Below are 25363 nucleotides of genomic sequence, written 5' to 3' on the forward strand. Positions count from 1 at the left end.
CATGGATTGGCTGATGCAGGTTTGGTGAGACACAGAGGTGAGTGAAGGGTCTACAGAATTCCTGCATTTCATTCACTGGAACAAGGTGTAAATCTCTTTGAAAAGGAGCCTACTTAATAAACAAGATTTTAAATGGTTTTGCTTTGTAATGTGAAACATTGGGAGCAGCCAATCAATCATCAGCATAGCAAGTGTCAGTTTCCTGCCACAGGCCCCAAAGCCCATAGGTCCACACACAATAAGAGACAGTCCCTGCCCCAAAGAGCTTACAATCTGAATAGACAAGACAGACAAAGGGTAGGAGAAAGAAGTGATTTGTATCCCCATTCTACAGATGGGGAATTGAGACCCAGAGAGAAAAGTATCAGAGTTGGGAACTGACTCAGATCTCCAGTCTCTTAACCACAAGACCATCCTCCCTCCAAGCCAGTGAAGATGGCAACACACAGGAACTTTGCTCCCGCCCCTGAATCTGGCACTAGAATCTACAGGAGGGTATGAGAATGTCACTGATCTGCTCTGATACAGAAGAGGGAAATCCCTGATCCTTCTCACGTAGCAGGAGAAAATACAGCAGGCAAACAGAGCCTTCCAGATGAGATCAACACACTCGTCTTTAAAAAACACCCCCTGCTGAACTAGTACTATTACAATCAGACGCGCTGTATGACGCCCCCCTCCCTGGCGGCGATTCTGTAAAGGTCCCGGCCTTCCATTTTCCTCTTTTGAACTGAATCTGCTAGTTGTGAGAGGTGCCTGACTGACACCTGGGAGATTCCAGGCCTTTATTAGTGCACAGAATAGGCGCAGTGTAGACTGCATTGGTGCAAGCTCTGCAGCTGGGAACTTTGGCCAGATCAGAGAGGGGACAGCCCAGATGACGGGGTGAGAAGGAAGTTCAGCCTTCACGGCCCATGCAGTCCAAGGGCTCTTTGGAAAGACAACCAGCCAGTGGCCAGTTAACGCCGCCTGTGCTGGAGCCGGTGTGCTCTGTGCACCAAGGACAGTCCCGCTGGGCTGGAATTTTGTCTCATTTCAACCCCACCTGAACACTGTGAGTGTGGAAGTGTGACTCCAGTTCAAGCATTGTTGGGCTGCTGGTCCATGCACGGGAGAATATGAAAAGAGGAGCAGAGGGGGCTAGAGAGAGAAAAGTCCAGTGAAAAGAGAGATGCACGGAGCCCGGCTCACCCCAGTGTCACCCCAGTGAAATCGGTAGTCACGCTGGCTAGAATGGGAATGCCCAGGATCAGTACCATATGCAGAGGTCATTATAGTTACAGGCAAGCTAGGCGGCTTCTCAGGGTGGCAGATTTCAGAGAGGGGCCTAAGGCAGCAGATTTGGCCTGGCTGCCCCTCTGTCATTACCATGGTCGGGCCAAATCTGCAACCCCAGGATCCAGGTTGGAACAGCACTCGCTTAAACTTGGCCTCTGTCCTGACAGGAGGGGTGACTGGGCCGAACCTGAGAAGTGGGAGGCACCACACTCAAGTGTTGCCTAGGGCAGCAGATCGCCTTGAGCGGCCGCTGACTATACTGACGGCATCCGCTTTTCTGGCATGGGCACACCAAGGCCTCATAGCCACCCACTCCTCACACAGGGCATTGAACTCAGGCTGGATGCTGACAGCTACCAGGTCTGGAGTCAAGCTCCCCCTACACCCAGTTCCAGTCCCCAGGCTCAGGTCTATTTTCCATTGGTTCAGAGACAGAAATACAGGGAGAGATTTTCATAAGCACCAAAAAGTGCATGCAAAACGTACACCTCGCTATGCATGCAAATTGCTCCTGCATTTTGGTGCATGTAACCCACCTACTCGCTGGAGTGGAAATGCTTTCTACGATTACTGCTCATGGCTGCTGAAGGAGACAGGTTTTCACCACACGGGACTTTCTGTTGTTACTACATACGTAATAAGGTCCAATCCCTCCGCTGATGTAAATCAGCAGGGTCCCACTGACATCAGAGGACCTCGCTGGAGTAACACAAGGTGAATGGAGCTTGCAGAGGCTCAGGAAGATTTTGATGGAGCTCTGCTCATTTCCAGCTGCCCTTTCTGTCTAACTGGGCTTTGCTGGCAGCACCACGGAGGGAGAATGCTTTCTTCATGCTAAAGTGCAAAAGGCATTACATCAATCTGTGCATTCCATAACCTTTTGAGAGAATGCAACTGATACCACAGTCATGTTAGAACAGTCTGCTGCTCCCAGGTCTTCCCAGGGCCTGCTGAAAAGAGCTCTCACAAACCTTGCCTTCCTCCTCTACACCACTGTATCCGGGACTCATGACGCATCCCTTATTAAGGGGCATTAGCAGACTATTGGAAGTTCCGCATCATTAAGGAGTGGGGCCAGGATCCTACCGATGCTGCTAGAGGGAGACAGATTTTTGCCACTGTTTGTTTACAGGGTATTTTAACTGATGACTATAGCAGGAGCAACAAACTTTTGGGACACGCAACATTTTCAGTCATCCTCTCCCTTCTCTAATGAGCAAATACGATATTTTTAGTTCCCTGCTTTCCCCATCCCAGACCCCGGCCTTAACTTTTATGCAGTATGTTATCAGCTGTGACATGGAAGAATTGATCTAATTAGGCTCCTATAACATGTCCATCACTGTAGTATCTAACAGACTTAGTTCTGGGGTTGGACCGGGCTTGTATTGGGTCACCAGGTCTGTGGCTATTCATCATGGCAGAAGGGATTTCATGGCCCAGCCTTAAATCTCTCCAGTCATGCAGATGTCATAGTCTCCCTTTGCAGCTTGTTCCATGCCCTGGATGGCGGTTGAACAATGAAAGTGAACCAAGCACTAAATTCCCCCCGTGCCTATGTCGAGATTACAGACCTGCACTGCTCCACTGCATTTTGAGAGCTATCCGGTTTCTAACTTCGGAGCACAAGCCTAGTCGCCAGCTGAGGTCTGGGGTGAATGTCATCTCCCTCCTCCAATAACAATGTCCACAGCTCACCAGGACCATGATGGAGAGGGACAACTTCAGTGCCAGAGATGGGACCCGATTCTCTATTGCCCGGCACCATGTGCAGTCGTATCGTCTACACCTGAGCGAGGCGAGTGCAAAGTGCTAGCATAAACCATCAGCAAGGCCAGGCAATGAAGAATCAGGCCCATGATCCTAGCCTGGATGGACCCTTGGTCAGTTCTGGTTCAGCAGGGAATGTAGGGAGCGAGTCCTGATCATTAAGGAGAAGATAGCTTGATTCCTAGGTCTCTTTTTCAGTCAGGCCACAGGAGGCCAAAGACCCTATTAACAGTTCTACTGGCTTTGGTGAGGACGATAACGTTTTCAGAGGGAGAGAAGCACAGTCAGGCTGAAATTGTACTAGAGAAAAATACTAATTATCTATCAGTTACCAGCTGGCTGGCGTGGCAAAGGGCTGAATGTGAGAAAACAGCCGAGATCGGCTCCCAGCTCTAGCGTGTACAGGCAGCTCCAGGAAACCGAGAGTCCTGACAGCTTCCAACAAGCAAGTAGGCTCCCTGCATGCCCTGTCTTGTACAGCTACCAATCCACTCCCTTCCTCCCACCCAGGAAACAAGCCACCAGAGGGGGCCTTCCAAGGCACAGAAAAAATCTCATTTTCAGTGTCTGTCCCACCTCCTGGCCTTCTGCTGATAGAGATTGTTAAAAAAAAACAACAACCCAGCTCCGAGGTTTTGTACAAAATACAACAATGACTTTATTTCCAAAGGATTATATTAAGAGACAGAAACCACTACTGCTCCATTGAGAGACAGGTTTGGTCTAATGGTCAGAGCACAGGACAGGCACTCCTGATTCAGACGCATCTTCTGCAGATTCCCATGGAAAAGCCTTAAAGAAACATTTTCTGACCAACGTCAGCCCTTAATTTGCAACGGAAGCCTTGGTTCCTTTATCCATTATTCCCTCTCATAGAATCATAGATTCACAGATTTTAAGGGATGGATTACGATTGTCTAGCTGGCCTCCTTCATAACACAAGCCAGGAAATCTTACCAGTGGTTCCTGCACTGAGCCCATAACATATGCTTGAGCTACAGCAAATCTTTAGAAAAATATCCAGTCTTAATTGAAATGCTTCAAGTGTTGGAGAAATACAATTATTCCTATGGCTAGTTATTCTCAATGTTAAACATTTGCACCTTATTTCAAGTCTGAATTTGTCTAGCTTCACCTTCCAAGCACTGGATCTCATTATGTTTTTTAATTCTAGGCTAAAGAGCCCTGTATTACCAGAAATCTTCTTCCCATGCAAGTACTTAATGCCTTGCAGAAGTTTAAGTATATTATGTCAACACAGTTACCTTTATCAACCAAAGACGTATTCTCATCAAAACACAACATCAAACTGTTTGACAAGACCTATATTCCATGAATCCATACCGACTAAAATGAATTATGTTACCACCTTTTAATTCTTTACTGATTGTGTCCCATATCAGCCTATCCATGATTATGCCCTGGATCAGTGTCAGGCTGATGGGCCAAGAGGTTCGCTGATCATCCACTGGCTTTTTCTTTTTTCCCTCCAGTCCAGTGCTCCAAGATTTTTAAAAGTTAACGTTAGTGGTTCAGCGAGGTCTTTGGCCAATTCTTTTAATACTCTTGGGAGCAAGTTATCTGATCCTATTGATTTTAAAATGTTTAACTTTAAAAGTTGTTGTTTACAATCCTTCCTGGTACTGATGGAATAGAAAACATTTCTTTATCACTGTAAAACATGAAAATACCTTGCTTCTTTCTGAATACAGAACAGAAATATTTTTGACTACTATTTTTCTGCATCATGATTGATAGTATAACCATCTTTGTTTAGTATCAGATTTACAGTATGACTAGGATTTCATTTGTTCCTGATACATTTAAAGAAATCTTTCTTACTGTCCTCAACCCCACTGGCCACAGATTTTTCACTGATACCTTTAGCTTTCCTTATCAATTGCTTAACTGCTGATTCATATTCATTGCTGATATAGTTATTGATGCCTTCTCCTCCCCTCATAACCAGGGTAGTTTTTATAACCAAGGAAGTATTTTTTGTGTGTGTATGAATGTGAAATTGTGGGGTTTTTAGGCATCTAAAAAAGCATTCTTAAACAATTCCCAATTATCATTCACATGTTTGTGTTTAAATATTTCCTCCCACTCGGTTTTGCTCAGAATTGTTTTCAGCTTTGGGAAATTGGCCTTTTAACAGTATCATGCACATTTAGTACTGGTTCAGACTATAGGCTCTTTGAATATAGCAAGTGAAATTAGAGTGTGATCACTTGATTCAATTGTGATCATTTTCTTTGTACAAATACTCATTCTCCAGTCTTGTATCCAGTAGGGAGATAAAGCATGCAGTCTAATGGAGAGAAAACAGACCTGGAAAATAATCTCTTTCTTTTAACAGACAATACAAAATTGTGATACTTGTCAGTCAGATGAAGGTGCAGTCTGGAGTGAGTTTCACTGCCTATCCAGCATGACCATTACTTGTTACAAGAGAAGACATTACAGTGGTAAATGCAGAGTCACATGCTCCCTCCAGCAATACAGCTGATGTTTGGAACCAAGCATCTGCCACAATTTCCACTGTACAAAATACAAAAAAATGATAGGCCTGATTCTGATCTCACACAGGTTTTACCTGGTGCAATTATACAGACTTACAGTGGAGTAAATGAGAGCAGAGTCAGACTTTGTCTATCTCACACATTCATTCCACATATTCATTCTTTCACTGTGGTATCAAAGTTCCTACAACTTCCTCGATGCTAATTTTTAAGTGTTGTTTGAGCCATGTGGGCTAACATGCCCCTTTTGGGTATTAAAGCAGATTTGGGCACTCGAATACATGACTGGGGATGATAATTTGGGGGCCCAAATGTGAAAACTAGCCTCTCATGATAGTCACATCTCCTCCCCCCGCACAGATCAGCTTCATTCCAAGTGTAGGGACACAATAAGCCAGAGTTGCAGCCAGCACAGTGTGATATGCTGAAACAGTTTGGGACTTCCGTTCTATTTCATTCTAAGTAGAGTTTCACTCAATCTGAATTCAATGCAAGCAGTTTCCACTGTGCTTCACAGGAGATAGGAATATCCTGATTTTGATCATTTGTCCTGCGTCAGTAAAAGGTCCTGGGAAGATCCCAGCATCCTGAGCAGGACTCTGTAATAAGTGAAGAAGAGCTGAATATCTCCCAAAAGAATCCATCCTGGCTTTCATGTGGAGCCCAGAGCATGAGCGCAGAGGACTTTGGTAATCAGTGCTGTGTGGATGCCCAGATCACTAGTGATGGAGAACACAATCTCCAGTCCCAGAAACAAAGAGCTCCCACTAGCCTGGGACACAACGGTCAGCAACATAGCTCGGATTAACAGAAAAACAGCAATGAAACAGAACAAGGGATGTGATGCAGCCAATGGCTGTGCGCTGTATGCGACAAGCACAATGCATTTGTTTACCTGCTGCTCTGTCCTTAACTGTTGCTGTTGTGGTAACGACATGGCATTGTGTTTACACCCAGGGTGTATATTCCGGGTGCAAATCCTATAATCAGTGAGCATCTGAGAGTAGGAAAAGGGCACCTTCAGCCGGTGTTTTCCCTTGATTGACACGTACTGAATAGCTCCTGTCCACAGCCCTGTGTTTGTGTGTGTTAACGTCAGGAGTATTGTAAGAATCCCAAAAGGCATTTTCTGATATGCGGGATCTGTCCCTGTCTCGGTGAATCCAGCTGGCTAGCGCAGTCCGCACCATCTCTCTCTTTTCATTGTCTCTCAAGAGTTTTTAGCTGATGCACTCCACTTGCATCACTGGTGGGGAACACCAGACCAAGTTAGCTACTGAATCCCCTTGGGAAATGCTTAGTTTATTTTCTTTTGCTCTTTGCCGCTGAGATGTCAAGCTGCAGACATCACCATTAAACCAGTCCTGCCTTTTGTATCTGATAAAACCTCATTCGATGGGCAAAATGTTACCCCAGATCCATGTAGCGGCTCCCAGCTCACATGAGTGCCCAAGGAAGGAGGAATCTTAGTGATGAGACCCGTCACAGTAGCCTATGTTTGCTTTCCATTTGGCGTCTCTTCCTTTTGAACGTCACCACCAAAGAGCTGAACACTTTCCCATGATGTTTAATTGGTCATTTTTAGAATCATCCCAAGGACTTGGGCAGAAAATTCCATTTTTTGTCCAAATCTGGCCCTATCTACTTGCCTAGGTTCTTACGTGGCTCCTGTCCCGGTACCGAGTCTCTCATCTACCCGTGCAATGCCTGCTGACCTTCACATTTCTCTGAGGAAGCTTCCCCCGAAGGGAAGATGAACAGGCTAGGACTGTTTCTTCCCCTCAAGGCCTAAGGTTGATTCTCAGACTTAATCCTGAGAGGTACTCCGTTGTTCATCTACACTTCACGGACACAGAGAGGGGCAGTGGAGATAGTGCCAACCAGACAACCTGTCTTCTTAACTGCAATGCTTGCCAAGTAAATATTTCCCACCAAACGTTTGGGCCAGCTCCTCAGCTCAACGGATTCACACCAGAGAATCTGGCGCTTTAAGCCTAGCCCTGAAGTAAGTGATGTTCCCTTTAAAACAAGATTTATTTTTCCCTTGTTTTAGAAGTTTTATTGCAGTCTTAAAGCAGCTGCGGAAGACTGAGTTGTCAGTACAGTGTCCTACTGATTTACCTTGCATTTGCTTTATTTTACACACTAATGGTTCCTTATTCTTTGCTGATCCCAGGGTCCGCATATTTTGGCATATAATTGCCAGGAGATCATTCTGATGAGCGCTCACGGTGTGCTGAGTGCTGCCACTGCTAGAGTCACTGGGATCGGAGTTCCCTACCTCAGCCCTGTGCTGCGGGTGCTTACAATCTTCCTGGCCTGCTCACCTGGGAGCCCTGTGGAGGTGACCCTCACCGCTCTCCCTATTCCTTTTCATGAGAAAGCTTGGCTGTCTAGAATTACAAAACAAACTGTTGGGAGACAGCTGTTATAAATCACCCTTTTAACCCCTTCCCTGCCATGCTCCCGGAAGGCAATATTCGGTGTGCACTTTCCATTCCAACACGCAGCAGCAGCTAGAGGAGTGGCACCTCTTGGACAGACAGGAACAGAATAGGAGCTGCAGCCATTTGGGTTTCAACGCTCTTAGCCCATACACTAAGCAGCCAGAAGACATCTTTTTGTCCATCATTAAAATGCCGTTCACAGTAATTAAACATATCAGCTTCCAAAAATAAAAGTCATTATCACACCTAGGGCTGATACGTTGCTCAGGATCTGCTGTGCTGGTTTGGTAGCATTGTCAAACCATAACCCTATAGGAAACCCCATTTCCCTCTCTCTATGTCAGCTGTCTTACCTCAGTCTTTATACCTTGGCAGGCATGTCCCCCGGGAAATGAATTCTGTCTATACGATATATCTATTTTCCCAGGCCTTCCTTGGTGGCTGGGATCTGAATAGGGTATTTTACTTGCACTGGGAGTTTTTTTGTGAATACTTTGTTTCCAGAGAAATGTCTGGAACAAAAATGTTTTAAAAATAAATAAGTGTAAATCATTTCTTTTCTTTATGGACTATGCCTATGCGAAAGCCCCTATTGCATGAATTTAGGACCTAAGCTCTGATGAGAAAAGCAGCACCCTTCTTCTCTCAATAATTTCTCTGTCCCTTGTTCTGCTGAGATGATTCTTTTCATTGACCTCAAAACTTGCTGTGAAAACCATCTCTTTGACGGCTTTTGGGATACTGGTAGATATGGGTCTATGCAACTGTTGAATCTACTATCTTCTGGCTGCTCTGTTCACTTTCCTTATTATGTGCCATTGCCATTCGTGACTGTAAGTCTAATTATCACCAGGGCTCCTAGCACTTGAGTGATTCATTTTGTATTACAAATCAGAGGTAATAATAAAATGTTAAAAATCTGGGTTTCTGCTGTATCTGGAAACAAAGTCTGAAAATAAACACCGCGATTTCCCAAAGTTTTGCTTGTCAGGCTCGAGTTATATTTACTGCCTCTAAAGGTGGCAACCAAAATACCCTCTGCAGACTATTGAACAACCATACATTTAGCAGCTGCTATTGCAACATCCGCGGTATAGAAACGTGCAGCGTGCATCCCTCTGCGAAACGATAGAGACCTAAAGGGTTTGATGTGGATTCCTGGCAAACATTTCTGTAGACATACATGCATCTCTCTACTGAAGTCAAGAGCTCATGCAACTTACTGTCCAAGTGGCTGACTTGGCCGTGCTGGATTGCTGGAAAGTCACCTCAAAGTGGTGGGGCCCAGGGTAGTCAGCGTTGGAGGGGATGACTGGAGCTGGGGACATGGCGTCAAAGGTGGAACTGGGCTGCGAGTAGGGAGAATGCGTTGGGACATTGGAGGGGTGCTCCGAGTTGTAAGGGCTGCTGGAAGCTGCTCTGCTGCCGATGCTCTGATCCATGCTGCTGTTCAGCAAATTAAACTGGGACTGGAGGAAGGGAAAAGGGGAGGAGGGAAAAAAAAAAAAGAAAACACCAGCCAGTTTAGAGACAAGGAAAACTCAGCTACACTTCTCCAGGACTTCGGGTGTCCTGTTACAGCCTCCTTAAAGGGCCAGTGCTCTGGAAAGTTAGCTGAAATAGCTCCTCTGGGTTGGTCTGTTTTTAAAACAGGTCGCCACTTGTGACGAGAATAAACCTGACATACTGACCTCACCCCCTTTTGTCAGCTTCATTCATAAGGGAGGCAGCCAGGTGCCAAGATTCCTGGATTTCCAGTGCACTTAACAGTGTAAAACCGCCTCTTTTGCTAGCAGGGAAATCATCGCTCAGCTAGAAAGAGGCAAATATTTGCTGCTTTCTGCTACCCCTCTTATGGGAATGGCCTATTGAATAGAAAATCATAATGATCCCAGAGATCAGCCTGCAGAACACAACCAGAGAGAATTCTGCCTCTGTTAGACAATTCTATAGGATGCCTGAAGAAGTGTGATGGAAAGGCGCTCATCCCGTGCTATGTTCTGGAGATGTTTAGAGGGATTTCTATAGATCCCCGTTGGTTCCATCATGGACCTTTCTGTACGGACTCGTTCAGCTTCATTTCAAACCTCTGTACTTTCGGTTCATATGGGACTAGACCAACCCCCAACCCTGAGCCAAACACCCCCAAACATCACATATGAACCCAGGCCAGGAACCAACTTTGCAAATGGCTCCAGTCTTTCTAATGGGCTGAACCAAGCCCCCAGATTCCAGCCATCCTAAGCGTTGTGGGGTTTGAATTCTGGATCTCTTTTGTAGATTGGGCCCACCTTAGGTGTAGAGAAGCCCCATCCCAGAAGCTCAGCGGTAGCCAGACTACATGCTATTTTGAAGGAAAGAAAGGAAAGAAAGAAAGAAAGAAAGAAAGAAAGAAAGAAAGAAAGAAATCTATTAGTGAACTGGAAACAAAATAATCAGCTCTGAAGAGAGACTGATGCTATGGCAAACTCTCCTGTATATCAGTATGAGGCCTTGAGTTGAATTTACCTTTCAGCCTTTCTGATAATCTTTCTGCCCAGGGTTTGTTCATTGCCTGAGATACCTGCATGTAAACACAGGGGCTTCCACACCTCAGTCACTGCCCCTCTCCCCTCCCATCGGATCCCACAGTGAAGCCTGTGCTATGCGACTTTATTCCCACAGCAAAGCAGTGGGCTGCTGCCAGGGCAGGATTGTGCCTTCACTGCAGACCCCATCAGGAGAAGGAGCCAGGCTGGAAGAGAGAGGAGAGTCAGTAAGACACACGTATGCACCGTTCTCAGGAACAGAACACGCACAAATCCTGGCCACGTGTGTGGAGTAAAACACTCTTTGATTCCCACTTTGCTCCAGAACGGTCACCTTGAATGAATTACGGTGTGGCTGGCACGTGGCTCCACGCTGCACTACTTCAGCAATGGTATCATAGTGATCCAGCAAAGGGGTTTTTTAAAGGATTCATTCCTGTGCAAAGAGCTGCCTTCAAGCTGTGAACCACCAACTGGATTCATTGTTATCAGGTCTGGGAAGCAACTCCACCATGCTGTGTCAATCTGCTATCTATGCAGCTGCACTGTGGAGACATATCTCGAAGTGATAACAAAGGGAAGAGGTATGGTCTGGTGACCAGAGTACAGGGCTGGAGTCAGGACTCCTGGGTTTGACTCCTGTCCATAAACTAGACGTGCTGTGTTATGCTGAACAAATAATCTGCTGTGGGGCCAGCCCGTTATCTCCATGTATCTCACCTGTTGCAGCTGCTTGGTTAGCCATTGTGGATTGTGTTTAGTTCATATCATTATCCAAACTACTGGAATACACCTTATTTCTTCTTTCATTTCTTCCTTTCTCTTCCCTGACTTTACTCCTCCTCCATGCGCTTTTCCCTTGTCATTTCCTCTCCTCCCAGATTCATTTAACTTTCCTCATTTTTTTCTAGCTGTTCCTAATTCTTCCATCAGGAATGGGGCACCTATTAGTCAGACTCTTCCTCGTGTATCTCTTTCCTCCCCTTGCCTTCACAGCGCAGGTTGATCGTGCTACCCACAGTGAGCCTAACACTGCAGACAACACTGAATGCCAAAAGCCCAGCCGTAGCCCATGCCAACAATGCTGAGGGATCACAGCAGCCCCTAAGGAATCAGCAAACACTGACTCCAGTCCCTTTGGAACACCTGGAAGTGAAAGCCACAAAGATGATTCTGCAGCCCCCAAAGAAGCCAAGACCACTCAGGAGCTGTAAGAAATTTAGGAGAAAACAACTTTTAAAAATTTCTATCTCCTGGTAATTGCAGCGTGCCGTGAACCAGACAGCGACGTGCGTACATGTGCATACATGCTGCAAAACACAGCTTCTTGGCTCAACCCAGGGAAACCCTGGCAGCCAGCCCAATAACAAAGTCAAGGGTAGACTCGAGCAGCGGTCACTGCTGTTCCAAAGTGGGACAGGACGCATTTCTGAGAGAGGTGCACAGTATTTCACACAAGAACAGGACAAAGGATCCCTCTCTCAAATGAAGTCACTTCCTCTTTCTCTGTGTCTGTGAGGAGACGCATGCATCCATGGGACAGGAAACCCTCGGGATCGGGGAGAAGTTGGATGCACTGGCTCTGTTTGTCTGATCACATTCAAAAGGAAAGTCAGACTCCGAAATATAAAAATATCAAGGGCAGGACTAGAACTCCCTATGCCTGCCCCACCAGCCTCCTGGTTAAACCCTGGAGCAGCCCCAGCCTCTGAGAGCCATTTTTGGTTCATCTCTCAGATTTTTCATGGAATTAAAACTGCTTTTCTGTTACAAAGTGCTGTTTGTTTTGGGGAAATGGCAGCATTTCCACTGAGGCAAATGTCGTAGAAAGTTCGGAGACTGATGCCCTGGGAAGGGCTGGAATTTTATCTGGTAAAAGTTGTATTTTCGGAGGGAAACAGCAGCAATGTTTGTTTGAAATACTCTATTAGAGTCCTTAGAGTGCCCTCTGTCTATATCAAGTGGTATTGCCAGACTCTGTAAATGAATCCTTGAGGAGGTCTCTCCATTCTGGAGCAAGCAAATGTTCCCCTGCATGCCTACATGCTGGATCGAGGGGTGCTCCTGTACCTCCTGGCTTGAAGTGGTTTCCATTATATACAGGGTTTAGTTTGGTTCAATGGCTCTCAGCACCTCCGCTGTACAAATTGTTCCAGCACCTTTGCCTGCAGGAGATGTCTTAAATACCACAAACAGCATCTGAATTACTTGGTAGCCAGGAGTCTTGAACTTGGTACATACAGACTACAGAACAACCTCCCCAGTCACTAACATACCCGCCGATATGATGATTGCATTGTTGCAAACAGGGCCTATTTCTCATTTCAAACATGCACACCCAGAATCCTATATTCACCCCTTCACACCCATTCATGCACACACCCACGTTTCCTTATTTATCTTTGTGATAGTGGATTAACATCGCAATCATCTTTCAGAGGCAGGTTGTACAGTTCATTTTACGCGGGTGAGATCTTCTTTTAGCAGTTTGCAATAACGCAGTCCATGGTTTGAGGGAACCTCAAACACACAGCTTTGATGCAGCGTGAAAATATGATAATTGGCCAGATTTACCCTTGCTTGTAACTCCATTAGTCCTTCTTGTTTTCTATGTACTGGGCCACATCCTGTCTTCTTATAATGCTGGTTTTCTGCATCGATTCTGAATTTCCATTGTCAGATATTTCCATGAACAGCTGCTGTCTGTGACACGTCTGGAGTTACCCAAGGTGGCCAGGGTGTCCAAGGTGTCCCCTGCTCACAGCATGAGAGAGCCTTATCTGTGCCCACTGCGGGAAATCCTCCCAACTCTGCCAGCTGCTGGCAACACAAGTGCTCTGCTATGAGCTCTGCGAGCCCTGCTCTTTCCCTCTGCAGGCTAGCAATTATCACACTCCACTTTGTTACACTCAAGTGCCCAGTTCCTTATCTTCTGGATACCTGCAATGTACTCTGATCTGCTGCCTCCATGGAAGCAATGCAGCCCAGTTCACCAGCCTCCCTTCAGTTCAACACTGTCTTTAGCACAAGGCGCTTGATCGTGTCCAGAGTAAAACCAAAGATAAGTTTATTTAGCATAGCTTAAGATAAAGATCCAAAACAGAAGCAAGTAAAAGGATGGGAAACACCAGGTTACAGATAAACATAAAATATGAAATGCAGTCGAGAGCCTGTACATGTGAAGCAGTTCCCTTCCACTCTAATGAGGTATTTCTCACCCAGTGGTGAGTCCTTATGGCACTGGTCCAATCCAGAGAGCTGGGACCCACTTTTCATGAGACACTCACGCTGGCAGAGCGTCGCCTCCCTAATGGGATACCTCAAGATGTTGACTGTTCTCACTCTTGACTGAGTTAGCTGAGACCCGCGCCGCCTCAGGTGACATGTTTCATCTCCAACAGTTTGGGACCATAATTTTCTTCGTTTTACAAAGCTCTTGAAATATGTCCCATACAAACCTCTCATAATAACCATGACCATCAGCTAGTTCTTAGCTTTCCCCCACTGTGGTGGAGAAGCTGGTCAGACATAGGTATAATAGGCCTGCCTGGACATGTCTAGGCATGCCAATGTCACCATGGCACAAGATGGAATTTATTCTCCTCTATCTGGTAAATCCTATAGTCTTAAATATCATGTAAATGCAGCAGAACCAGTCTGGGGAAACCAATAATTAACCTAAACCCATAGCCAAAAGTCACCAAAATCCAGCCTTTTTCCTAGGTTGAAAAAAAAGCTCCAAAATTGTGAACTGTTTTTTTAAACACTTAGTATGTCACCTGGGATCAGAGCAGAAATACCTCAATTCTCCACCACAATGATTGCTCCTTTGGTGTTTGCTCTGACTGCATCTGAATAGGACGCTGGAAATCTCGCAAATGAAAAAGCCCGTTCTCATGAGATTATCATTTTGATCTGAGAGAAGCTTGGTCTATGACATGCTGCACCCTTTTCTTTGGATAAGCTCAGGACTTTCGCACTCTATGGCTGAACACTCTAGCAAAAGTGGCCCATGAGACACATCCACTGAATTAAGGCACTAAGCTCATCTGCGATTTGCTCATGAAGAATCTTTACAGCATTTTCCCACCATTTCTCCCTGCCCCCCGTTCCCGTGATGTTTAATGGAAACAGTTGTACATTTTTTACCCATTATTCTATGGGCTTTTTTATGTGTTCTCTTTTGGCAACTTCTCACATATTCTTGTCAACAGTACTAAGACCCTGAATGCCCAAGGGAGTATTTGTAATAAGTCCCACCACTCTGGGTGCGTTGTTCAATTTCACAGGGTCTCTTTTAGGTGAATGTCAGGATCCAAAAAGTTTCGTCATTTTTTACCTGGGGGACGTAAAGCCCTCAGCTCATCCATACAATCGGAATAGCATGCAGCCGGGCAAGCCTCCTCCCGGTAGTGTCCTGCAGATGTGCTCCAAGCTACCTCTGATGGAACTGTTGATACTGGACACTTAGTGATTAGTGTGGATACTAGTGAGACACAGTACATTTGATTTGCAGATTAATAGGGTTTAATGTGCAAGGTTTTTTTTTATAAATATATTAGTCAAATATAAAGCCCAAAATTAACTATAATATATTATATTTCCTAAGCCTAGAGAGCTAAGCAGTTACTTAGAAGGCTGTATACAGGAACGGCTTTTTTTAGGAGCCCCGCCAGGGAGTTAGTGGATTTTTGGTTTGACTGGCAGCACTTTTGGCGGAGTTAGGTGTTGATGGAGCACGCCTTTTTGTTTAAGTAGTGACTTTTTAGAAATAGTTTTTATTTAATTATTTTTATGTATTATAATATATGCTAATTATTTATATTGGGTTTTTATTTTTAATTACATTTTATTTTTATTATGATAATTGGGGTTGTTAAAACAATATTTGGTGATAGGAGGGGCGGTGTAAAAGCATGCCCCTTGGCAATGAAACAGTGTACTTCCAGACGTTTAAGGATAACTTGTTTTTATGACTGTTATTTATGTGCAGCTGCAAGCATACATGTTGTATATTTTGTTTTGTTATGTGCCATGGTATGTAGAAACAGAGACATCTGCAAGGTTACTTTGTAGTCCTATTTATTTCTGCCAGCTGGAAGATGTCACGTTACAGGGGTCAGAATAGCCAAGCAAGCAACTGAAGCTATGCTAGACCTGTAGGACAGTGGTCAAGCAAGTCAAATTGTACTGGGCCACCAACAGAACCATCTCCAAGGAAAAGACTCCCCACCTTCACTCCTTTCACATAGTCAGCCGAGTCAGTCCCCACAGCCATCCATTCCTCAGTGGTTTTGCTCAGACAGCGAGCAGCATTGCTAGTTAGTGACATCTGGGAGCTGGACACTTGTCCGGCTGCTATCCGGACTCAGAGCAGCAACTCATTGCACAGAGGCCATCAAACAGCCATCAGACAGGTAACTGTTTTCACTCACTCCCAGCCTCAGCTGGACTTGACCCGGGGCTCTGGATGTGAAAATCACCATCTGCCTTTACCCTGAACCATCCAGTCTTCCACTTGCTGAGGCCATTCTGAGCTGTTCTCAAGCCAACCCCTTTGCTACGGGAGGAAGGATCGTCCCTGCCGTCACACATCATGGCACACAGAGTGTATAATGGCACTTGGAAATTGACATGGGTTAAATGACAAGTCGTTAAATGTATTATTTTTAAAGTCATGATTTCACATGACAAACAGGCTCAGCTTTTCACACACACACACACCCCAATGAAGTCAGCTGAAATATTCACAACTAACCACACTTCAGAATCAAGAGACATGTTTTAACTTGGGATCATAACTTCACCCAAAGGGAAGTTACTGGTTTACAGTATAATGGCTTTAAAAAAAAAGCTAACATCCTTCTCCAAGAAAGACCTCCAGTTCTCGACATCTCCCACAAGATCGTCAGGATTCTGTGACTAACTGACGGAATGTCAAACAAGATCTAACTTGTGTTTGCAAATACATCCTCTTCTCCCCTTAAATATGTGTATTAAACCCTCTGTCTGTGTCTGCAGCTGTATAGTTTGTCTAAGATGAACAAGAACCTCATGAACTATCCATAATTCCCTATTTTACCTGGAGAAATAATCACGAGAAACTTCATCTAAACCGATATCAAAATATATCTGGAAAACAGTCCACAGCACCCAGTGATGGCATTATTCAGTCAGATACGCACAAAGCTGCTGCTTTCTTATTACCTTGGGGGATAATTAAAGGAACTCCCAGATAACTTCCTGCTAAATATATTCATCCTCAAATAAGAAAATCAAATCTATTTTCTCAGTAACAAATTGAATGTAACTGGTTTACACTGATGAAACAAAAAACTGATTTTCCGGGTTCCCATTCTGTACATAAATATTTATCCTTCAAAAATAATAGCAATGTACTTGTGATAGTCAGGGATACAGAATAAAGTGTGGGTTGGTTCAGTGGTTATGTCCTGAATAGGTGGGAAATAAACATGAAACATTTTATGTCTTGGCGATTTCTACTTCCACGGAGTCAAGAACTCTGCAGAAATCCAGAAATGAGAGGTCTGTTGGAAACGTCAGTTGCAAAATTCTACCAAAATAGGAAGAGTTCTTAAACAATTTTGCAAGTTTCCCATGGTTAGGGTCAGGAGTCCTGGTCTCCATTGCCAACTCTAGCACCGACTCACCATGTGACAGTGTGACAAAGCCTGACTGAGCCTCACTTTATCCATATGTAAAATATCCAGTAAAGGCAATGGGGAGCAGCAGCAAGTTAACACTGCCCTATGGCTCCCCAATCCATATGTCCCCAACCAGGAAAGCCATGCCTCCTCGCCCACCTTCCACCCCACCATGGACAGAGCCAGCTGACCTGACCTCTCCTGTGGGGGGTGGCTTAGGACCAACTTCCTGAGCATCCCTCTTGAAACACTTCCTGCAAGGTGAGGGAGTGAGAGTGGGGGAAAAGACACCCCAATACCTGCCCTCTTCACCCCCAAGGCTGCTCCTGGAGGAAGGAGCCCCCCATTCTGCTCCCTGTCTCACAAAGATACCGCCTGTCTTGTTTCTGAAACTGCTGCTGTGGTGGCCCCAGGCTCCCTTCTACCCAGAGGACAGCTTGGAATGAAACACATCAGAGAGGGAATCCTTTCTATCCAGCCATCCCCATCACAGCAATGTCTAAATAAAGGCTTTTAGCTTTAGGCCCTACATCGTGCTCTCAGGAATCATTTTTCCATTGGGGAATATTTTACTGGTATTATTATTATTTGCCTTGCCATATGTCTAAGGACCCCAGTCATAGGCTAGTGCCCAATTGTGCTAGGTGCTGGACAAACACACAGCAAAAAGACTGTCCCTACACCATGGAGTTCCCAATTTCAGTATAAGTATACCCTCTGAGTCAGTCACTACCTGCATGCAGAGCTATCCATGTGCAAAGGATTGACCTGCAGCACTCACATTTTGCATGGAGTATGTGTGATCCATTCTAAATCAGAGCACAATAAAACAGAAGCTTCCTGGTCTAGGATGAGCTTTTCCCTCCATTCTTTGTGTCATGACATTTTGCAGGAGACTGATATGCAACAAAATTGCTGTTGGTGTTTCAAAATACCCCACAGTGAAGGGTAAGATGTTGAACTTCAAAAGCACCTGCTCTGTAAGTATTTTCAGAAGGATGTTTGCTATCCCTTTGGATTCGTTATTGGCAACTGTTAACAATAACAAGCAACTATTTACAAAACAAGAAATGCTCCAGCCAGCTATGCCAGCGTGCAGTGCATGTGTGCAGGAAGAATGTGCAGTGTGTAGATAAATCAGAACGGAGCCGCTGCCATGAACACTGATGTCCAGAGGCTGAGAGACACTCTTCTTTTCAAAAGACGATAAACTCTCACAAAAGTTAACTGCTATATTTGTGAAAACAAGAGCTTCATGTCGAGCAACCTAAGCGATCAGTCGTACATTGAGCCAGACACATCAACCATTTAAAATCCCCACTTCCATCCAAACGTGTGTTCTCTATAATCGTTACGGACTCAGCTCAGATTATATAACTAAGGGCTGGATTCTGCCACTATTATTCACACTGAGCAGCACTCTAATTTGTGAGCAGTCCCGTTGAAACAATTTACAGTTGTAATTGTTGGGGTGGGGAATTGTTTTGAAAGATGGGAATTTGTGGCAAGCTATTTTAAATTGATGCACTTTGGCTGTATTTTTAATTTATGTCCAGGGCGAATAAAGCATAGATATGAGTTTTCTTTTTAGCACTCTTATAAATTGAAGTAAGTAACGAAAAGAAAATAGATCAATACAAAGTAGGATAGCACTCAGAGAGAGCAAAAATTCCAAAACATAGTCCATAGAGATTAGTGAAAAGCATTTCCCTCGCCTCTTTTTTCCCCACTATGTTTTCTCTGTGCGCTTGAAATCATTTTGGGTACAGTCAGTTTCCCTGTTTCCCTGTATAGTTGGTTTCCCCTGTCAACTGTATGAACTTGTCACAAAGCAACAGGAGAAAGAAACAAGGTTATTTTTAAAAATAGGAAACTCTGATTGTAATTCCATCAATGTCAGAAGTGAGCTTCAGGGGCAGCTGTAGTATCCAAAACTACTTTAACTCATTTTTTGAGCATGACTAGATTGTAAATTGGTGGTGTCCCTTTAAAAGAAAAATCCACATGTAAACATTAAATAGAAATATTATTGCAATAATGGCACAGGGAGTTACAGAATTACAATACAAAACCAAGCAAACATATGTTTCCACCACATGTGTAAAACAGAAACAAGCAATTAAATAATTTCAGTCAAGAACTGCAACACCATACCACTCTATATGTATAATTATTTATCAACAAATACAACAAGAAAACTGCCCTCAGCAAAAAATTCATTGTTATTTAATCTGGGGATAGATATCTTTCCTTCACCTTGTATATGCATTAACAAAGCTCTTGCCTCATATATCCTGAATACCAGAAAAGCAAAAACAAAATCTGTTGACTTAAAACAGCATCATATTGTTTATAGACCATGCTGAAAACGTACATACGAGAGTCTATGTACAGCACTAAATGTTACCATCTCCCAGCCCTTTTAAAGTGCAGAAAGAAACCTGCTTGGGGACACACACACACACACACACACAGCATTACACAGATGCAAGTGTTCCCGTGGTTTCTGCAAATGAGTCCCAAATGAAGGATGCGCCAGCGCCTTGGTGCAGCTGATCAGCTAAGAAGTTTGAAGACAGACTGTTTCTTTAAACTGTAGCTCAGAGCTGTTGTTAGTTAAAGATATGGGAGAAACCACAATGCAGGTTATAGAAGCTTGTACAGACTTATTCATCTGGGACTCAGGAGCCTCAAACAGCTACCTCAGCCAGAGATTTAAATCACATTAAAGATTTTGCAAAGCACAACACTCATCTTAGATATAAAGAGAGTGCACCAGAGACTAAGTAGACAAGATTTGAACCACCCCATCCTGATGTAGAATCTCAAGAGTTTTCCCTCTTGCAACATCCTGGATTTGCACATGCAGTCGCAACCTGCCTCATGCTCAGAACAGATGAGTGCCTCCTGGTGCTAGAACAACCTGATCTGTTGCATGTGCCCAATGGCACATAAGCAAGCATCCATCCAGCTTCAGTTCTACATCAGCCCCTTCTTGCACTGGGTCGCCCTGCCTGAATGAGGATGGAACCTCACGCATGGCATTTCTCAAATAGCAACAGGCGCAAAACTCAAAAACACAGAATGAGAGCGCAATATTCTGCAGAGCTTTTTGCCTTAGGGGAGAAGGCCGTTCCCTTTGGAGGAAAAATAATAAGTCAAATGCCATTCAGAAAAGGTAGCACCTACCGTGGTGTAATGCTGCATTGGGTCGCTAATATACAGCATTTTAGTCTTCTTGGAATTTAAAAACAACTAGGAATTTTCCCACCACAGGAGTCATGGGGTCAGGAGAGGATGGAAAAAATAAAGGGGGTATTAATCGACATACGATAATGGAACGTAAAGACAAGGGCAAGTGACTAGGGAGAGGCAGCGCCAGGGGTGCTGGGCAGGCTACCTGTCTGCAGTTTGTTGGCTTTCTTGCTTTTTCCATCTCCCTTAGTTCTGTCATCTGCATCTAACAACAAAACTCAGGCCCACCCCTTTCTCTCCCTCATGACTATTCATTAAAACACAGGGCAGGCTGAGGCTTGCCCAATGATGTATTGGACTGTACCAAACGTCCCCACCAAGGGGGAGTCTGAGGGTCCTTCTCCATAATTAAATTCAGCTGGATTTAATTCCAAAAACTGCTTGTAGAGGATCAATGGAGCTCAAAGCCATTTGAACAGCACCTTTTATCAGTAGAATAAGGCTGCTAGATTTGCACTGATGAGTGCATGAAGTGACTTTGGGATCACTCAAGTACTGTGTTTCTGGAGCTGGGAAAACGTAGACATTCATCTTTATTCTTTTCATTTATCTATCTATCTAATCTGTCCCATGATTCTGATATATAGCTGGGGGTTTTTTTAGTTCCCTCCTAAGGTCTGTTATCCATCTGACATCAATATAGGGTTTCCTTCTTTTCAAATGCTCCTGAAGGACTGATGTTAGTAAAGCGTACAAAGCAGGAAGAGGGATAATCAGCTCACAGAGTTACAGTTCCCCATGTAGAGGAAAACATCTAAGGAATAAAGTGGGATCGCATCATTATCTTTTTCAGATAAAGTAGCAGATTGCCTTTCTAGTGAACCAGTAGGGAAATTCCCAGCATGTAGTCACACAAATGTCCTAACCTGCAATCCAAGCTAAATAGCAACTCACAATCCATTAATCAAACTGTAAACTACAGGAAAATATTGAGAGGCAGAGCAAACACATGCTTCACTAATTGGGAGGTTCTTGAAGGTTTAGAGCCAGAGAACATTTAGTTTATGGGTGGCCAATTTCCTGGGCTTTCTTCCCACCAATAACTCAACTTTTCCTCCCCCATATATTTCTTATGTCATTGGATTGCATCTTTCCAAGGAGAGATGATCTACCTACCCTTAACAAGCCTGAAAAGCTCCAGAGATTACAAAGGAACTGGCTAGAATCATCCCAAGACTTCCCTTTACTCAGCTATATGTCAACAGTGTTAATCAATTATCTTCAAACATGAAATCAGACTATAAGATTCCTTCATATCAAATGCAGCTTGTGAATTATCATGATGACAACAGTCTCACCTACCAACCTGCCAGAAAACAATGTTAAAAAATTAGGCACAAACAACTCTTTGGCTGGAGGCAAATTCAGTGACATTCACCATATGAGCCACATTTTGGATCTGACCGATCTCTGCCCTACTTTGGGGTTGTGATTCTGGAGTTTCCGGTATCTGAGCACGGATGGAAATCCCTGCTGGTTGTGAAGGGTTTCAAAGGTGCTGTTAGGTCTGGATCAAGAGAAGTCACTTGACTGCTCATCAGAGCCAGAGGCCAATAGCATAGAAGCAAATGGCGGGAGTCGGGGAGGGGATTTATAGCTGGAGAGGAGGAGAGCAGAAGTAGACGTAGGCAGATTGATAGTGTAACTGTCCACAGAGGCGATGTCAGAGTCCCTGATTAGTGATATTAGCCAAGTGCAGGACAGCGGTGCTTGTTCCTTGAATCGATTGAGTCTGTTCCGCTACAAGCATTGCACTGGGGAGACAGTGATATTCTTTAATATTCCCTGAATGCACCTCCCTTAAAGGAAGCCAAAGGTCTGTTCTCCATTGGGAAAGCCACTCGGCAGGCAAATAGAATATGATGCACCACATCAGCTCTGTCACCCTACCTGCAGCAGTGGCCCCTACCTGGTGCTTCAGAAGGAGGTGAAAACCTCACAATATATTTGGCAATTTTGCATGTGGGGAGCAGGTGATCAACATACAGCATGAGATCTGATTACCTCTCTCTTAGCATGTATAACCACAGATGTGTATAGGTCATAAATTATCCAACTCTTAATCCAGCTACAGCATTTTAAAACTATGCCACACCACTAATGTGACATAATTAGGCATCTCTTAACACTAAGAAGATTTGTATCTTCCTGCCTGATAGCTCCTGGACTTTTTAACAGCAAACTCCGCCTTTAAAAATAAGTGCTATTATTAACCAGCAATCCCAGGTGTGCTATCAGCCTCACACACCCAGCTATTGTGGCGGAGCAAGGGAAGGATCAATTCATAGCCCAATTACAGAAAATCAGTGCTGTAGCCAAAAAGGGCCCCGTCTTTTCCGTTTTCATCAAGTAATTCCTTTTCTTTTACTGCTAGTTAACTGTTATTGTGACATCAGAGTCACTCTTGTGAGTGATTTTAAACCCATGATAATATTGCTGTGATCACTAAGAAAACCTGCTCTTTCCAACTTTCTGGCTCCTGACTGATGTATACGCTAGATCCCTTTGCACCGTGCTACTCAGTACAACACCAAGCACTAGCAGAATTTGAGAGAGAGGCTGTAGGAATCCTGGATGTGCAAAACTGCTTCTGGATAGAACATCATTAAAAAAAGAGGAACTGTGACGGTTCCAGGAGTGCCAGCGATAGGTAAGGTTGGGACAAATTGGTCTGGATAAAGTAAGAACTTCACCAGAAACTTCTTCCCATACTAGAAACAAACCTGAACCAAATCTGTTTGCAGATCTGAAGAATGTTGGATAATTCCCCTCCCTCAACAACACAACCCCGCCACATATCCTCATTTCAGCCAGGACTGGAATCAGAAACACCGCACCGGTGTGGTAAAGGCTGCTCTGGTGGCGTTTCTGATCTGGCTGCACCCAGGATGTCAGAAACCTCACTGACGTGCCTGTTCCCAGGATATTTCTAGACCAAAGAAAAGCAAAGAAATACAGAGAAAAATCCAAACGTTTAGAGGCTTCAGCAGACTCAACTTGCAATGCTTGAGAGTTTTACTGCATGCTAGCCATGCAGTGCAGTAGTTGTGCATATCAGGCAAACACAGAGCGTCTCCTAATTTGTTTCACATTTCTTAATCTCATATTCAAAAATCTTTGGTGCATTAAGTAGCTCCGTCTATTCTTTTTCACACCTGTGCACAATCCTAAAGTCTAACAATGTCTTAAGTCGCAACCTGTAAGCGGAATCTTTGCTGTGCATGCAACTAAACGCTGGAAAGCCAGTCATTGGGAGATCTGCCACAAATACCCGCTTACACGATCTTTTCTAGATGTGCAGTAGCCCCGGAATTAGACTTCTCTCCTCCCGAGAGGTGGGAATGACTAACACTCTAAGTCAGCTGCCCGGGAGACACCTTCATGAGACACACTTTACGCCTGGCTAGACATCATAATGGAGCTATATCTCAGTATCTTTGGACACTTCTGAAAACCATCAGAAACATGGGAAAGAAAGAAAGCCCACAAGCCCAGCATCAGGAGAGTTGCCTCCTGCTTTGAGACAGATAGTTTTGTGGGCTTTTCTGAATGGATGGGAATTTTTAATACACCGTGGGTCGTATTTTCAGAAGATGGCACAACCGGTGCACTCTAAAACCCTAGTGAGTGTGCCCAGATCAGATAACCGTCTCCTTTTGAAACTGCCCTTGCACATACAATTACCTGATCTGAATATGAAAACTGCTGTTTCCGCGCACCATTGTGGAGGGTTGCAGAAAAATAGTGCACAGTATTTGTATCATTGCTGTGCCTTGACCTACAGTGTCAATCAAAAACGTGGCCCAATATTTTCTATTTGAAACAAGCCCCTGAGTTTGCATCTCCCAGTGTCTGTGGGCACCAAGGGGGTCTGTGTGTCACCACAGCGGGCAGCAGGCACTGTTTCCTTCTCATTAAGGTACAAACCAGGTGGCCAGGGAAGTTCCCCTCCTCACTGAAGAGAACACACAATCTACTTGCTAAACCTGCGGGTGCAATGACAGAACTGGCAGGTAAGTAGCAAAGTGTTGGAGCTCGCGTGTCTGAATGAAAACCCTCAACAGCCAGGGAGACAAACACTATCTGGCCTCTTGTTACAGGGGGAAACGGGCTCCTTCTTGAACAACTAGGACTCAACCCAATAATACTAATAATTTCAACACCAAATATCCCATAATCTTGTAGACCACTAACCCAATATTCATGTCATTATTTCTGTGACACTGTCTCCTTCAAAGAGAGATGAAAAGCTTTAGGTGACTAATCGGGAAGGGGGCTTAAAGTGACTTTAGTCAGGATAAAAACTAAAGAAAATGCCGCTCTGGTGGCATGGCACCTTTAGGACCTTGGAACTGTCATTTGAATAATAAGGGCAAGAATGCAGTGGTGTTGTAGCCATGTTGGTCCCAGGACTATTAGAGAGAGAAGAAGGATGAGGTCATGTCTTTTAATGAACCAACTTCTGTTGGTGAGAGAGACAAGCTTGAGAGCTTAACCTGAACAAGACCTCTGTGTAAGTTCGAAAGCTTGTCTCTCTCACCAACCAAAGTTGGTCGAATAAAGAATATGACCTCACACACCTTGTCTCTCTTGTGAGGGCAAGGACAGGTGCCGATACGGCGTGGTGTCTATCAAATGACCAGACTTGTCATCTGGACGCTATGCTCTGCCCACTTTATGGATTTTCTCTCTTTGGTTCTCCAAGAAACTAGTAACTGTGGGCTAGAATGCATGTCACATCTCTAACCTGCCATCGGAAGAGCTTGCTATGTTTCACAAACCCTGGGGAAGTGAGCAGCACAACCCCAGGTCATAAAGTAAAAAAGCATCATTATCCCTCTTTTGCAGATGCTCAGGCCAAAAGGCACAGAGCGTTTAAGTGACCTGCCACGGGTCAC

The 25363-nt window shown here is 44.5% G+C and overlaps 1 protein-coding gene across 1 annotated transcript in view; it reads right to left on the reverse strand.

Annotated features, from left to right (window-relative positions):
- The window catches only part of TP73 (tumor protein p73), a 91592-nt gene that overhangs the window by 32179 nt on the left and 34050 nt on the right, over window positions 1–25363 (reverse strand). The window contains exon 4 of the mRNA XM_067566716.1: window positions 9241–9486. Within this exon, the coding sequence (XP_067422817.1) occupies window positions 9241–9486 (246 nt within the window). The remainder of the gene's footprint in view (window positions 1–9240; window positions 9487–25363) is intronic.

This window comes from Emydura macquarii, unplaced genomic scaffold, assembly GCF_026122565.2.
Source record: "Emydura macquarii macquarii isolate MOO-44397 ecotype Brisbane River unplaced genomic scaffold, CSIRO-AGI_Emac_v2 contig_2768, whole genome shotgun sequence".
NCBI classification, from domain to species: Eukaryota; Metazoa; Chordata; order Testudines; family Chelidae; genus Emydura; species Emydura macquarii.